This window comes from Protomyctophum bolini (assembly GCF_963924005.1).
Source record: "Protomyctophum bolini genome assembly, chromosome: 2".
In the NCBI taxonomy this organism is placed as follows: domain Eukaryota; kingdom Metazoa; phylum Chordata; class Actinopteri; order Myctophiformes; family Myctophidae; genus Protomyctophum; species Protomyctophum bolini.
In genome coordinates, this window is record NC_137863.1 from 4,652,626 (window position 1) to 4,669,981 (window position 17,356).

Genomic DNA, 17,356 nt, shown 5'->3' on the forward strand with positions numbered 1-17,356 from the left:
CATCATACCTATAATCACCTTCCGGTGATTCGTGTACTAATAATGTGCTCATGCAGTGTGAGGTAGTAGTTTGTATAGTTGTGGGGTAGTGATTTTTGCCCTGTTCTGAAGATAACTATACAATCTATTGCCTTCCCTGTGGAGCTCTATAGCATCTATTTATGTGATCTGAAATGTAATGTTCGTTTAAAAAAAAGAAGAAGAAAAAATGCAGCCTTGGGTGTCCCACTGTGAGCCTGAAGTGGAATCAAGAATTCCCAACAAATGTCTTTGTAGTAATACTTCCTACTTCTAAATCCTAACTGTTTTCTGAAAAAAAAAAACTATGCTTCTATGTCAGTGGTGCTCAAACTATTTCACGTCAATGTTCCCCCAAACATGATATATGTTTGCCAGACTGTAGTTTTGGTTCTCTTTTTTTTAATTGGTGATTACTTGATATTTGACCGGGTGTTTCTTCTTGTCCCTAGTGTGGTTTGGGGGACAGCAGAGTCAGTGTTGGGTCCCTGTCAAGAATAACCACGTCTCGTTGTACCTGAATGATGCTGTTTGTTTGGCTGATGTTAGTGTGAACTTGTTTCCATGTGCCTGAAGCAGTTAACCAGCTATTCAGTATTGTACATCTTTCAACTATAGGTAGTAGGTACACAGGTCACATCACAAATAGCATCGCTGTGTCCTAACTTTATTTAAAAATGTGTTTTTATTTTTATTTTTTAGGTGGGGTGGGTTAATGCCTATACTTGTTCATACTAACTACAGTGTTACACCAAAGCATCAATGGCAGATCCACAAGCTCAATACACTGCGCAAAGCTTGTAGATCTGCTACTTTGGAATTTTGAATACTGAAAAGTCACAGTTTTGGACATGATGAGGTTTCCACCCAACAGAGACTATATTCATATGATATTGGATTATTTTGTGTCGCCCCCATTTGTATGTATTTATTTTCCCACTGTGAAGAATCATGTTTTGCCAGTGTTGTAAATCACTACATTGTATTTGCACAATTTGTATGGTCTCTCTCTATCAAGTTATGATTGGCTGTCAAACAAGATAATAAAATACATTTGTATGGCATTCCTTCACTGTATGTGTCTTAATCCCGTGGTTCCCAGGGGTCCTTGAGGGAGTTCCAGGGGGTCCCCAGCTAAATGATAGTTTGGAACCATTTGTACCATTATGTGTCTGTGTAGGAGATAAATTAACAGTGATTTTACAATATAAATTGGTGGTCCCAGAGATAGAAATGCCATTAAATGGGGGTCTGTAGACTAATATGCATGTCAAACTGGGGGTCCTTGAAATTAAACGGGTTGAGAATCACTGCTGGAGCCGTAAAAATCTTCTCTTATGGGGGTCCCTGGCATATCTTTTCAAAAAATCATACATACCTCATGTAGTCTGCTTGTGCATTTGAAATAATTACATTTGAACTAGGCTATAATGTCTGTTCTCTCTTCAAGGCTGCAAGGTGCATTATTTGTTTTGCACAGACGTATCCATTTCATTACTGTCAACTTGTGTTTCAATTGCATCATCATGAATGATCATAAATTCATAATTATGGAAGTTCAAAAAGTTAATTTGTATCCACGTATTCTTACCATGGTAGTCACACACTTCCACCAGGAGATGGCGCCATTAGGCAGCCATCATGACGGCTCTCTTCTTGTAGAGACTTGGATTTCATCTCAAACCAGACAAGACAGCGTCATAATTCTTGTTGTTGCACAATTGTTGCCGAACTTGGCTGATAAATAATAGGTGTTTATTAATGCCACATTTAAAACAAACACGTCAGAGCTTTGAAATCAACCTCTTAATTGAGAAATGCGATGCAATATTAGTGCATCGAAATGACAAAATGCAAATCTGTAGGCCTAATCCCCCCCCTTTTTTTAGATACATCTTAATTTTGAAAGCTATTTATCAATTATGTAAACTATTAAAGTGAGAGGGTTCAACTCAACATGTTTAGAAAATGCAAATCTGTAATCCGTTTAAAAAAAGATTAATCTATTTAAATTGTGAACGCTAATCTATAATTTCTGTAAACTATTAAAGTGAGAGGGTTCAACTCAACATAGCCTACGGTCTCTCGGAGTTCCTAGGATGTCTGCCTGTCTGCCCGTCCCGTGGGAGGAGCATTTCCATCAGAACAGATAAAACCTGGCGGTAGGTATAGCTCTGCTTGTTGCACAGGATCATAGCAGCACTGCAGCTTCTGTTTATCAACGGAACACACACACACTTCTTCAGTCTTCACATCATCAAACACAGGACAGGACAGGACGGACAGGAGGGTCTCAACTACGAGACAGAGAGAAAGCATTAAAGGGGGATTATTTATTATGGAAGCCGATCTTAACTTGTAGTGTAGTTTTTTTCTGATCGAGGAGGTGCATGCGCTGCGCAAGTGCATTGATTCCAATCACATAATCTGTGTGTCATATTTTTATGTTGCGCTCGTTTTTTTGTGCGATCGGAGTATTCTACCTTTAGGGTGAAATTGTCTTTTTTGTTCCTTCCTGTTTTTTCTCTTTTTGCGGAACACGCCCTGGTACTAAAGGTATAGAGAACAAGACCTCAGGGGGATCCTCCAGAATATTCCCGAGAAAAAACGACAGCCAAAGCTTTCTAATGATACTGCACCAGACGGATTATTATTCTGCCGACAACACAGACCCAATGAGACTGAGACAAACTTCTCAGCTCTGTCCTGGGGACACCACCACCACCACCATCATCTTCTTCTTCTTCCTCGTCGTCATCTTCACATCTGGAAACACCTGGGGCAGCCGCTGCTGCACTGACCTGCGGCCGGACACATCAGCTGAGTCCAGCAGCAACATCTCGTAGAGATAAACTGTAGGCTATAAGACAACAAAATAACCCCAGAGAGCCGTTCAATAAACGCACTTCAACCATGAGTAGGAAGACACGACGATGGATTTTCCATTTCTTCCTTTGCCTTGGAATTGTATATTTGAAAATCGGGTAAGTTTGACGGCATAATATTTTTGTTCTAGGCCTATAGCAATAAACCCATCCAAAGTTTTTTTCTTTCTTTTTTTCTTGAATTGAGGCAAGCCTATATAAAAGTCAGATGTGAGTATTTGTTTTTAATTGTCTTGATACAAAAGAACATGATTTTTTAAGGGGCACACATAATTTCAACTCATCCTAGCCTATCTGACACTAGGCTACACCATCAATTTGTTAATTGAACTCTGAGCAGCATTGAACTATGACCCTTAAGTCAAATGTCAAATGAGCTCCCGTCCCAGAATATGCCCAGATTGGCCCTTTTCCTATTTATTTGTGATAATTGGGCAAAACATCTGAATGAAGTTCTTTAAACATTGATCTGACAATTGGCATAAAAGTCAGAAATTTGAATTGATGGAAATCGGATGTATCCTATAACTTACTGCAATAGAATGGAGTTTTATAATTCACTATAGTACATTGTTCCTCATGATGCAACAGATGATGAATAGAGCTCTTGGCTCTTCTCAGTATAGGAAACTGACTGTGCCAACTGTAAGGACCCCAAATTGACCGTGGACCCCTATCTGGGGGGGGGGGGGGGGATAAATAAATAAATAATAATAAATAAATGTGAGTGACATATAAGAAGATTTGTGTAAAAAAGTTCCCAAAATGATTCCAACATGTTCTAGACCAGGGGTGGCCACACATTTTTGACTTGAGAGCTACTTTCAAAATGACCAGCTCAACAAGCAAAAAAAATATATTATTCTATTGCTGAAAATAGTTTAAACTGTATACCTTTTTATTTTTTATTTTTTGTATATAACTTTGTAATACTGACGCTTGTGCGCAATACTCTTGAAAAAGTATTGCTTTGTGGGTTTGAGCTGACATGCCCTTTTGATGTCAAACAAGTCACCTTAATTCAAATGGCAGATCATAATTCTTTTAATATATTAAAATGATATATATTTATAATATTTTTAGGGACATGTCATGTGGTGTACCTGCATAGGCTTTGAGATCTACTGGTAGATCACCTTTTGGGCACCCCTGTTCTAGATGTTATTAGATCTACAAGCTCACCCCTGTTCTAGATGTTATTAGATCTACAAGCACACCCCTGTTCTAGATGTTATTAGATCTACAAGCTCACCCCTGTTCTAGATGTTATTAGATCTACAAGCTCACCCCTGTTCTATATGTTATTAGATCTACAAGCTCACCCCTGTTCTATATGTTATTAGATCTACAAGCTCACCCCTGTTCTATATGTTATTAGATCTACAAGCTCACCCCTGTTCTAGATGTTATTAGATCTACAAGCTCAATGAGTGCAAGGTCGGCTATAGCAGATGCAGGGGACCCCCAGGGGTCCTTGGGGGGAGGGGGAGGGGGCGGGGGGTTCCAGCTAGGGGTCCCCACCAGCAAAATGCGTTAATCACAAATCACAATCATCTGAACCACTGCATCCACCTATAGCCTGGCTATTAAAAAGTAAGAGATGTCACTTGATGATGTCACATCAGCTAACTTTGAGCATTTTTGGAAACACAAAATAATATTCTCTTCTGGGGGTCCCTCCCCTTGGCACAAAACATTTCTCAGATGGGGGGGTCTGTGGCCTAATACACATGTATTTATTTGGGGGTCCTTGACAAGAAAACGTTTGAGAAGAGTTGTCCCCTGACCGAGGGGGTCACTTTGAAAACCCCTATTGTTCACCATGTGGTCGAGAATACATTTGTGTGTCTACTGAAGTTGAGTAGCCTCCTAATTTGCCTCCTAGTTTGTCCACCACTGACGACAGTGTCGTCAGTAGGCTACTCAACTCCAGAACTTGAGTTTTGTTTTTGATTGATTGATTGATTTATTAACAGTTTGTAGAATTACAGTACATTTCAAGCACAAACTCAATACAAAGACTGTTAACTGTGAGTGGACGACCCAATTAAGCATGTTTACAAGAGGGTCCACTATGTTCAATTCATCAAAACATTTAGAGACGTACAAATAGACAATTACATATAGTCAAAGAACAACAGGAATTCATCATAAGTCAAAGTATAAATGAGTCAAAGTATAAATGTTCCTCGTCAAATATTACTAGAACTATACAAGTGAAAGTTGTACTCGAGGTAAAGTAACGAGGTATTGTTACATTTATTAATTCTGAAAAATGTCTAATGGATCACTTCATTTCTTATAGGCTTTGGCGTTTTTAGATTGATGGAATACTTTATTAGTCAGAAATAGATGTGAACAACACTCGGTACAGCCAGACATTAAGGCTAGAAGGATCCTGCCATCCTGGAGACTTGTTTCCATTATGGTCCTACAGTATGTGTTCAATTCATCAAAATAACATAAAAAAATAGCACAACACAAAATAGCATCAGCGGATACAAAGCTCGGTTAGGGTTATGTGAAAACATAAAACATAAAATATGTTTTTTTCCCATTCTTTTTCTCAAAGATCATTTATTACCATAATCTATGACTAAATTACAGTAACACGGTAGAACACATGCAATCCTTCCCTATTATGTCATACGTGAAGAGTAAGGAAAAACAAAATAAGTAAAAAAATAGTCAAAATAGCAGATCCATCATGATGTGTTGCAGATAAGACACCCTATTGGCCTGAATATAAGATGGAAATAAATTATTCAAAAAGACGGGGTCGTATAATCGTATTATAATCGGGGACTATAGACTATTTGACATTCATTGTTCTTCTTCCACAAAGTCGTCTTATAATCAGTCGTCTTATATTCGGCACAATACGGTATTTAAAAAAATGTTTACACCACTACACTGAAATAATTATTTCCAGATTATTGTCAGAACAAACGCTATAAGACAATAAGTTGATATAGTTGCAGCAATACGGTTTTCTCTGCATGCAAGTGTACAGATAAAAATATACCGAACCATTTGGTTCAGAGTTAAATAAACACATTTCTGCAAGTGTATATTTTGGGTGTCAGAGGTATACTACAACATAACTGAATCAAATGGGGGTAATGTCTAACAAACTGGGGGTCCTGCAACTCAAACTGGGGGTCCTGCAACTCAAACTGGGGGTCCTGCAACTCAAACTGGGGGTCCCGACTCCTTGAAAATGCTGAAAATTGAGATTGTAGAATGACTGAACTAATAAAGTCTGGTGTTCATCCACACAGATTACAGTTCTCAGTCGCCACGACAGATTTCAGTCATTTGGATTCCACAGAAGCCACCCAGTCTTCTGTTTCGGTGCATACATGTCATGCATGCACCGAAAATAGCCGATCTACAAGCTTGCAACACGTTGCGAGCTTGTAGATCGGCTATTTTCAATTGGTTAATTTAAGATGAAATTGTATTTGAAGCGGTCAAACTAGCAATGGAATACGTTACGGTATGCTCAGAAGCATCTTCCATAAACACGAATGGTCTCAGATTAAGGTTAAAACTGATCACTCTGTGATTTCTTCAACTGGTTGGCTGTATGTGTGTGAGAGAAAAAAGACAACATATTGGGGAGGAAAAGCATAATACTTAAACAGCATAATTCCATAACATTCCTCTTCCACCACCGGATTTGAACCCGGTACAAGTGCTGACATTTTTTACCATTGAGCTAATAGAGCCTGCATGCGCCTGCTTGCTCAGGAGATACATTGAATCTTGACCTTCAGGTCAGTTCCCGTGTCTAGTTTAAGACATGACCTTTTGACCTTTGACACAATCTAAATCTCTCAAAACAAGAGCATACAGGGAGCCAAAATACAACAAACCTAATTTGTATATAAGTTGTATTGTATCAACATGCTCTACCCGTCTACCATACAGATTGGACAAAATTACATTTTATTTACATCGTCCTTCTTTAAGTAATCAAGCTCCTTTCGTGCTCTTTCATAAATCACAGGCTAGGACTCGGCCTAACAAAATGGTTCATCATGTTGTGATGTCTGGAATTACTTTATTAGGAACAATCCCTTGAGATGAACCATCTCGTTTTCAAGAGGGTCCTCAATTCACAAAGTACACTTCATACATAAAGACACTTTTTTTACAAACAATTCAACCAGACAAAACAATACAATTCCTAGATAAACAAGAAACAAACAACAACAAAACAACAAAACAAAAACTGCAACAAAACAACATTTCACATAACATGGACATAACGTAGACATAACACATGGATCATTGCATCATGGATCTGCTACAGTGATGATTAGTGAAAACATGAACAGGTAGTCTCAAGATGAGACGACAGCACAGTTTTAAACAAATGAAAAGATTGTTATTGAACGAATATGGACAGGTAGATTGTTCCAGTCCAATTTTATTAACTTAAAAGAAAAATAGTTACATCGTCCTGCTTTAAGTAAACAAGCTCCTTTCGTGCTCTTTCATAAATTACAGGCTAACAGAATGGGTCATCATGTCGTGAGATTTGATGTTGTTGTCTTTGCTTCATTCCATGGGTCCTCCTCCTGCCAGGGGCCTGTCGTCCGTGGTGGCGCTGGGAGCCAGTATCATCTGCAACAAGATCCCGGGCCTGGCGCCGCGCCAGAGGACCATCTGTCAGAGCCGGCCGGACGCCATCATCGTGATCGGCGAGGGAGCGCAGATGGCCATCAACGAGTGCCAGTTCCAGTTCAAGCACGGCCGCTGGAACTGCTCGGCGCTGGGCGAGAGGACCGTCTTCGGGAAAGAACTGAAAGTGGGTATGTCAACGATGCTCCGTTCTAGCTCTGTATGTAGTTCTGTATGTCAACGATGCTCCGTTCTAGCTCTGTATGTCAACGATGCTCCGTTCTAGCTCTGTATGTCAACGATGCTCCGTTCTCTAGCTCTGTATGTCAACGATGCTCCGTTCTAGTTCTGTATGTCAACGATGCTCCGTTCTAGTTCTGTATGTCAACGATGCTCCGTTCTAGTTCTGTATAGTTCCGGAAACTGGTCCCCAGTTCAAATATGATTACTTTGGTGGGTCAGTTTTAGAACCACTGCCTTCCATCATAGAGCCGTTGACAGCATGGCTATCATACTAAGATAAGATGTCATAAAACCTTTAGCAAGTTCCTTCTATTTAGCTGCCCCCCCGCCCCATTGTATGTATATGTCCTGAAAATTGCAAACCTTGATACTATACGACTCCTTCTGCAACAGTGTATAGTTGTTCAATTCCGATATCCAAGGGTTTTATCACCATTGTTGCAACATTATTGCTGATTATACTGTGGCCACTATGTGTGAGTTTGTGCTCACATTGAGGCACTGAAACATGATTGGCTATATATTCCCAAGCTGAACCTTTTGTTTGTTGAATTAGACTGTATGCACTTATCGAGTCTACGTGTATGCAACGCTTTCGGCCAGATGGCCAGGTATTTTTGGCATAACACTTGGTTATGCGTGTGACATCGTCGTACGATTCATACCTGGAAGTTATGCGGGAACGCCTACTGAGTCAGTCTGAGTTATCAAAAAAAACTACTTTCTGGCCATGGCAGTCCATACATCCAAACACTTGTTTTCAATAACACAACGTCCTGCAGACTCCTGCTGCCTCCTGCATTGTGTGGCATTTAGATACAGGTGGTACGCAGGACCGTTGAGTGATTTCCAACGATTTTGTAACCCATTTTTCACCCCTGTGTCAATTATCTAATGTGATCCTGGGCTCTACACACCCTCCGCCAACCTGGGGAGAGCAACGGACTTAACTCATGCTTCCTTCATGCCTGAGTGTCCAAGTTGCTCCTTTACACCTGACAGGGGGGGGAGTTTCCCTGGTTGGACGTAGCGCGTGGAAGGAACACGTTATTCCAAACAGTTCCTTTCCCCTCCATCAGGCGCCCCGGCTGGCCAGGGGGAGGCAGTTTAGAGACCAGGATTACTGCATGTTTTTGTGAGGGTATCTACCCTATAGGGGACACGGGGAGAACATGCAAACTCCACACAGAAAGGCCCCCCTCTTTTTAATCAGGTCAGAGCTTTTGTTTTGACATTGACTGAAGGTGTTCTGGGTGATAAATGAAAGAGAGACATCCTGCTCTATGAGTGGAATAACCCATTTACGACTGAGACCAGATTATAAAAGATCTCTTCTAAATCATGACAGTTTTATTATAATATATCAGTGGTTCTTGTTCCAGGGACCCTCCCCCCAGAAGCAAAGATTAGAGTCAAAAACCTTTCCTCTGAAAGAAGAATATATATTCAAAGATTTGTGCCACATTTTGCGGATTTTTCGAAAGAAAAAAAAATAGCAGATCTACAAGCTCGTATAGCGCGGCACCGAGTGCTTTTTCAATAGCTAAAGTATAACATATAATGCTTTAAAAAAACGAAAAAGGGGTTTCCCGTCCTGAGTGGGATAAAGCTGGGGGCCATGGATACTCAAATGACACAAATGAATGATCTGACAGATGAATCATCTTTTTACCTCCGAGCACACACACACTCCCTGCCTGCACCTCTAGCCCATGTTGGGCGGGAACGCCTTTTGGTGTTAGCATTACGTTATGCTTTAGCTATTGAAAAATAGCAGATCTACAAGCTCATAGCGCGCCACCGAGTGGCGCGCTACGAGCTTGTAGGTCTGCTATTTTTTAAAAATCGAAGAACGACTGACAGAAAACGTAGCTTTTTCAGAAAACTGTCAGGATGTAGAAGACATTTATTAGAATTTGATCTCAGGTCAGAATGGGCTAGTGAGAAGAATAACTCATATAACTGTTGATCACACACCGCTGCCAGAGCCACGCAACTTACATCTCAATCATACCTACTGTAGCTATAAGGCCCTGGAGACCTATACTGTACCTACTGTAGGCCCCGGAGAGACCATTATCAGATGTTTGTCAGATCCTTGTGAGACGAAGTCAATAAGTTGATGTTATGCAAGCGACATATTTACTTTGCCTAGTAGTTTAGTCTATTTTAAGGGTTAGCTCGCTGTAGTATGATCAAGTAGTACAAGTAAGGCATTCATTTACCTTTTGGTGTATTAAAGCATTATGTTATACTTTAGCTATTGAAAAATAGCAGATCTACAAGCTCGTAGCGCGGCTTTCGGTGCCGCGCTACGAGCTTGTAGAGCTTGTAGATCCTGGAACAACATATTTTCAGATGGGGGCCGGCGGCCAATTACATATAATCTAGGGGTTTCTTTGACATGAAAATGTTTGACAAAGAAACATGGGGTTTTTCAGAAAACTGTCATGATTTAGAAGACCATTATTTTTATTTCGGCGTCAGGCCTAAATGGGTTAAGATGTTTCTGTCCTACAGCAACATTGCTTTTTTTAAATCTTGTCAAAGATCCTATAGTAAGTTCAGTGAAAAGTACCTTCATGTATTCATAAAATACTTTCCCCCCCTGTCAAGTCCAGACAGGCAGGTCGGTAGGTAGGTAGGTATAGGTAGGTAGGTACTGGTAGGAGGTAGCTGCTTTATAAATGTAGCTCCTGTCTAGACAGACAGGTTGGTTGGTAGGTATAGGTCGGTCGGTAGGTAGGTAGGTAGGTAATGTAGGTACTGGTAGGTAGCTGCTTCATAAATGTAGCTCCTGTCTAGACAGACAGGTTGGTTGGTAGGTATAGGTCGGTCGGTAGGTAGGTAGGTAGGTAGGTAATGTAGGTACTGGTAGGTAGCTGCTTCATAAATGTAGCTCCTGTCTAGACAGACAGGTTGGTTGGTAGGTATAGGTCGGTCGGTAGGTAGGTAGGTAGGTAGGTAATGTAGGTACTGGTAGGTAGCTGCTTTATAAATGTAGCTCCTGTCTAGACAGACAGGTAGGTAGGTCGGTAGGTAGGTAGGTACTGGTAGGTAGTCCAGACAGGTCCAGACAGTCCAGACAGACTCCTTGGCACTCCTGAAGTAGCCTGGAACTCACCTATGCTTTATATGGCATAGGTTAGGCAGCTCCCGGCAGGATCCGCCGGGAGAATATATGCAGCTGCGCGACATGAGACTAATTACTTAGAGCGACAGAGAGAGAGAGGAGCGTGTGTGTACATGTGTGCGTGTGTATGTCAATTTTACAAAGGTGCAGACAATCAGAAATCAGCAGAGAGTGAGCAATGTTTGCGCTACTCTATGCCGAATTGAAGTGGACTCAGACCCAGACCTTTTTTTCTCCCTGGAAATAAAAACGTCTGGGTTTCCGAGGCTACTCCTGAAGCAACTTTGTGCTTTGTGTTCAAGTTCACTGTGGAGACATACAGCGCAGTCTAACCAATAATAAATACAGTAGATAGTAAATCGCATAAAAAAACAACAACAATAACATGGGTATATATATACTGCAAATGGAACCTGCTAAAACTCAACTCACCGATGGTTATAATTAGGTCCAGCTGCTAGTTTTCTTTATATATATATATATATATATATATATATATATTTTATATTGTTTCCTCCTTTGCAGACTTATCTCTTATTTCTCCTTTTTAACGAACCTGAGCTGGACCAGCTGATTTATAGAGTGGAGATCAGCTGTATCAGTGTGCTGGGTGCAGGGAGGATATCACCGCTGTCTAGAGGAAACCCTGTATGTCCCAAAAACCCTGTCCTTTTTCCACTATCATGCGTAAAATGTTTTAAAATAGCCAAAACAACCAATCTATTAATATGCAGTTTAAAATAGAGAAATATGGAAATAGACTCTGTGCACTTTAGGTTTTTCATATATCATATCAATGATGCTAATTAAGGCTCTGTCCCACTTCGTGTAGCGCAGTGGTTCTCAAATTCTTCCATTTCAAGGACCTCCTCTGATCACACGGGCAGATGAAGCGATGCAGAGACACATTGTGAGTTGATTTGGAGCAGCTACATGCATCGTTGCGTCTTTGCAACGTCATGTCACTGGCTTCCATCGACAATGAATGGTAGACTGCATTGTTGCATCGCCTGTGTGAACGCACCATAAGAGTGTACACACGGAACTACTATTTTCACTAGTTTGGGTCATGGGCAAACATCTCATTTCTCTTTTGAGTCTTGAGCTAAACAGTTTGGGAACCACTGCTTTATAGATATCACTGTTTCTTAATGTTGGGTCCGGGGACCCCCGGGGGCCATTGAAGGGAGTTCCATCTAACATGTAATGTTGTTGTTAGTTGTAGTTTGAGTGTATATATACTCTCAGAGTTACACACAGTGGCGTGCACAGACATTTAGAGAGGCAGGTGCTCAAGTGGGAAAAAAAACGGCACCTTGTGCAGCGCGTGGAACCGGCCGGTTGCCTTAATAGTGTGAGATTTATAGATTTTGGGGCCTAAATAATCACCCGTAAGGGGTCATTTAAGGAACCCCCTCAAGGAAACTTGAGGGTTCCTGGACCCCACTGTGAGACCCACTGTCGTCTCACCGCCTGACTGTTTGACCAGAATGGAGCAGAGCCTCCATGATCACTAGTATAATTGGTCGTATCAACACCAGTGAAAGGAATAAAGGAAGAGGGCCCAATAATGTCATTCCAACATGGCCGCCACCGTGCATAGACAGAGCCTATATACGAGGTTTCTCCCCCGGACAGCATAACGATGGGTGCGTTCCAGATCAGCTGTATCAGTGTGGCTGCTCTCCTCAGGGAGGATCCATGGGTGCGTTCCAGAGAGGTTCACCTCTCCCCCGGCAGGGTGCATGCTGGGTGGATCCACGCCGTGACGGAAGCTGGGACAAGAGCCAGACTGATGTCTAAACATAGACGGAGCGCTGCCCCCACCCCACCCTGCTTCCCTCCCCCCACCCCACTCCACGCACTGAAATACTGTAAACCACAGCTTCAGGATGTTAGAGAGGTCTGCAATAGAATGTTTTTATGTTTTTTTATGATTTAATTAATTAGCGCCGTTTACGATAAAGTGCAGACATACAGCATGGACAATAATGAACCCATTCTGACCTGAGATCAGATTCTAAAAATGTCTGTTTGAAAATGACAGTTTTCTGAAAAAGCTATGTTTCTATGTCCAGTCGTTCTTCGATTTTTCAAAAATAGCAGACCTACAAGCTCGTAGCGCGCCACTCGGTGGCGTGCTACGAGCTTGTAGATCTGCTATTTTTCAATAGCTAAAGCATAACGTAATGCTAACACCAAACGGGTTCCTGCCTAAAATGGGTAAAACAAAAATAGATAAAAAGCGCCAGGAAGAGGCGAGAAGCCCAAAGGATCTAAAAGGTCCCGATCTGCCTATAAAGTCTAGAAAACAAGATTTAACAAAATGTATTTATTATTTTATTGAGTTTATTTGGTTTTCAACATGAAACCCTCAACCTACCGTCCCTAACTCTTCTTTTATTTTTTACAAAAGTAACACATTTTCATTGCATACATCTTATGTAACTTATGACCTTATATAACTTAACCACAGGGATCCTAAAGCGTCTGTTTTCCGGAGCAAACCCTTTTGCCGAAAAGCGAGATTTGGTGTTTAGAGAAGAGAAAAAGAGTGTGGGTCTTTGTCTAGTGCCCTGTGGGACTCCAGACAACAACGTATAGTGTTGTTTATAAGAAACTTTAAGTGGATGACATAAAATAAATTGTTTGCCCTCTCAATTGTAGCCTATATTATCGGCTTTCCTCACGATATGAATGAATGTGCTTTACTGTATGTATATGATGACTTTCCATTTACTTTATACTTCATAAATACTCTGCATTGAATGGAGGGGCTTAAAGCCAAGGGTGCCCTAAAGGTAGATCACTACCAGGCCACATGACATGCCCCTAAAATATATATCATCATAGATACTGTATATAATGCAATACTTTGTTTTCAAGAGGGTTGCACACAAGTCAGTATAGCAGGGTTGCACACAAACGTCAGTATAGCAGGGTTGCACACAAACGCATTACAAAGTTGCATACAAGAAATCCTACCAATTTGAGTATTTCCCATTCCAAATGAGTCTTATGTAACTTATTTAAACTATTCCCAGCAAAGGGATTATAATTTGGTTTGATCAATATAATAGATCATGTTGTTGAACTGGTCATTTTGAAAGTGGCTCTCAAGATAAAAAAAAAGGTGTGGGCACCCCCCTGTTGTAGGCCTACCCTCACCTACCCCCCCCCCCTGTTGTAGGCCTACCCTCACCTACCTCTGCTTCTACCTGTCAACATTAACCCATTTAGACCTGAGAAAGGATTCTACAACGTCAAGGACCCCCAAAAATAAATGTACTTGGCCCACCGACCCCCCATCTGAAAACATGTTGTTCTCCTCCAGGAGCAAAGATTAGAGTTCAAAACGTTCGCTCTGAAAGAATATATATATTCAAAGGTTTGCGCCACATTTTCACGATTTTTCAAAAAATAGCAGACCTACAAGCTCGTAGCGTGGCACTCGGTGCCACGCTACGAGCTTGTAGGTCTGCTATTTTTCAATAGCTAAAGTAGAGAACATAACATAACACCAAAAAGGGGTTCCCGCCCAAAAGGGGCTAATCCCTGGCAGAGGAAGCGTGATGAATCAGTCACACTTGGCTCATCTGGACTATTTTTATGTCTGGCTTGGAAGCAGTTATGTCAGGTATGTGAGGAGGCTTATTGGCAGAGAGGACCTCTTTATATCACTGCTTCCCAAAGTGGGGTTGGGTCGGGGACCCCCCAGGGGTCCTTGAGAGAGTTCCAGGGGGTCTCCGACCCCGACCCGAGGTAAATGATAGTTAGGAGAACAAATGGGACCAAAATGGAACCAAATACACTCTCAGAGTTGAATTGATTTTACAATTCCTTCATTGGAATGAAAATGGTTGAGAATCACTAGAGCTGCATCTCATTTCTAATGGAGTTCTGCAGGCTAATTGCTGTCAATTTGGGAGTCCTTGACATGAAAAAGTTTGAGAACCACAGATTTATATATATCACTGCTTCTCAAACAGTGGCTCAGTCAGGACCCATGTTTGGGTCGCAGACCCATTCTTATGGGTCGTGAAGTGACACGGTGTGAGCTTCATGCTGATCTGCTATTTTCACTAGTTTGGGTCTTTGTTTGTGTCACGGTGCGACTCAAGACAAGTAATATAGGACCCCATATGCTGAACAGACCGGCAGGAGCAGAGAACGCCAGTATTTATCATACTGAAAACACTAGGTGAACATAACGGGAACAGAACACCATAACAACATCTATAGTCAAGCAGGGAACACGAGGAACTGAGGGTTTAAGTAGACACAGGGATCACAATACACAGGTGAACAGAACAAACAATCAACACTGGGATTGGCTGGGAGACTAACAGGACACAGCTGATTGGCTGGGAGACTAACAGGACACAGCTGATTGGCTGGGAGACTAACAGGACACTAGAAAACTAGTAATCACAGGGAGGTGAGACAAGACAGGCAAACACAACTAGGCAGAACAGGAAACACTATAGGGCATCACTACATAATAAAAGTACACAGTATACAGATTATTATAGTTCATGACAATACAGTTCGTGACAGTTTGGGTCTAAAACTGTTTGGGAACCACTGCTTTATATCACTGCTTCTCAAAGATGGGCCTTGAAGGGGGAAACTGGAAGAATAGAATAAGACTCGCTGCATAAAGAATTAAGGAAGATTAAGGAAGATACAGTCTACTCTATACCGTTCATTGTCAATGGAACCAACAAAAAGACAAACAAAAACAATCTCAAAATATTTAATAATAAAGTTAAACTCTGGTTGACATTATGCACATTTTAAAACTTTGAAGTGTAATCTGGGAAAGAATGTTCCCATTGCAACGCAACGGTTTCATGTTTTGACATGTTGATACATTGTTCTTTGTATTGTCCCTGTTAAAATAAATAAACGTATAAATAAAATAAATAAATAGAGCTCCAAATCAGCTCTTTTTCCACCAGCGGTTTGACATCAAAATGTTTGAGAACCACTGCTGTATGATGTCAGCAAAGGTGTTTGAAAATGTCTTCCCTTCCTCCTCCCTCTCTCCATCTCTCCATCTCTCCCTCTATCCATCTCTCCCTCTCTCTCTCTCTCCATCTCTCTCTCTCTCCATCTCTCTCTCTTTCTCCGTTTTTGTTTTATGTTTTTGTTTTATGTTATGTTTGTTTGTTTTTGTTTTGTTTTCTTGTTTCTTTCCCCTTCTATTGTTTGCTTTGTTGTATTATTTTACCTATGAAAGCCATTTATCTGTTAGAAGGGTAGGCACTATAAGCTTAGGCTTCAGCCTACATACACCTTTTTGGTCAATGTTTCTTTTGCAACAAAAAAGCAGGCACTGTATTGATTTGTTTTAATGACCAAAATAAATAAACTACTACTCTCTCTCTCTCTCTCTCTCTCTCTCTCTCCATCTCTCTCCATCTCTCTCTCTCTCCATCTCTCTCTCTCTCCATCTCTTCTCTCTTTCTCTCTCCCTCTCTCTCCCTCTCTCTCTCTCTCTCTCTCTCTCTCTCAGGCAGCAAGGAGGCGGCCTTCACGTATGCCATCATGGCGGCGGGCGTGGCCCACGCCATCACGGCGGCGTGCACGCAGGGCAGCCTGTCGGGCTGCGGCTGCGACAAGGACAAGCAGGGCTTCTACAACCAGGAGGAGGGCTGGAAGTGGGGCGGCTGCTCGGCCGACGTGCGCTACGGCCTGGGCTTCTCCAAGGTGTTCGTGGACGCCCGCGAGATCAAGCAGAACGCGCGCACGCTCATGAACCTGCACAACAACGAGGTCGGACGCAAGGTGGGTGTCGTATGGTTGGTGGCTGTCGCTGTTGTGGTCGTGGTCGTTGAAATAACGTTGAGCGGTGGTGAGTTAAAACAGAGAGAAGGGCTGGAGCGGTGGCGGTGGTTTGCTCATCACCGCGGCTCAGTGACGTCATGTTATAGTTCGGTGGTCATCGTTGTAGTTCGGTGGTCACCTCAGTGACGTCATGTTGTAGTTCGGCGGTCACCTCAGTGACGTCATGTTGTAGTTCGGTGGTCACCTCAGTGACGTCAGGTTGTAGTTCGGTGGTCACCTCAGTGATGTCATGTTGTAGTTCAAATGAATACGTTTGTTCTTTTTGAGTGGTGCCATGAGCCACTCCTATACACCGCTCTGTGTGTCTTTGTCTGTCTCTGTGTGTCTGTCCGTCCGAGTACGGAAATAGTGTAGACTGAAATACAGGACCAAAACAGACACAATAAAATAAAGCAAAAATAAAGTTTAAAGGTAACAAGGTCATGTCATATTGCATTACACTACAGTGTTCTCAAACCGATCGTCACTTGCCAAACCAGAATAATTGAACCTTTAGACAGCAGTCCTACACCTGAACATCCTCAGCCGGGAATTTTTGTTTAAAGTAGTCCAAAAATGGCTGCCAGACCTTTCTGGGTACAGTACAGTACAGTACAGT

At 41.7% G+C, this 17,356-nt stretch overlaps 1 protein-coding gene across 1 annotated transcript in view; it reads left to right on the forward strand.

Moving 5' to 3' along the window:
- Nucleotides 1-2,657: 2,657 nt before the first annotated feature.
- LOC308323618 (protein Wnt-7a-like) overlaps nucleotides 2,658-17,356 on the forward strand; it is a gene marked incomplete at its 3' end in the record, with an annotated part of 27,674 nt that continues 12,975 nt past the window's right edge. The window contains exons 1-3 of the mRNA XM_080775376.1: nucleotides 2,658-3,002; nucleotides 7,497-7,723; nucleotides 16,427-16,698. Of these exons, the coding sequence (XP_080631502.1) occupies nucleotides 2,932-3,002; nucleotides 7,497-7,723; nucleotides 16,427-16,698 (570 nt within the window). The 5' untranslated portion in view covers nucleotides 2,658-2,931. The remainder of the gene's footprint in view (nucleotides 3,003-7,496; nucleotides 7,724-16,426; nucleotides 16,699-17,356) is intronic.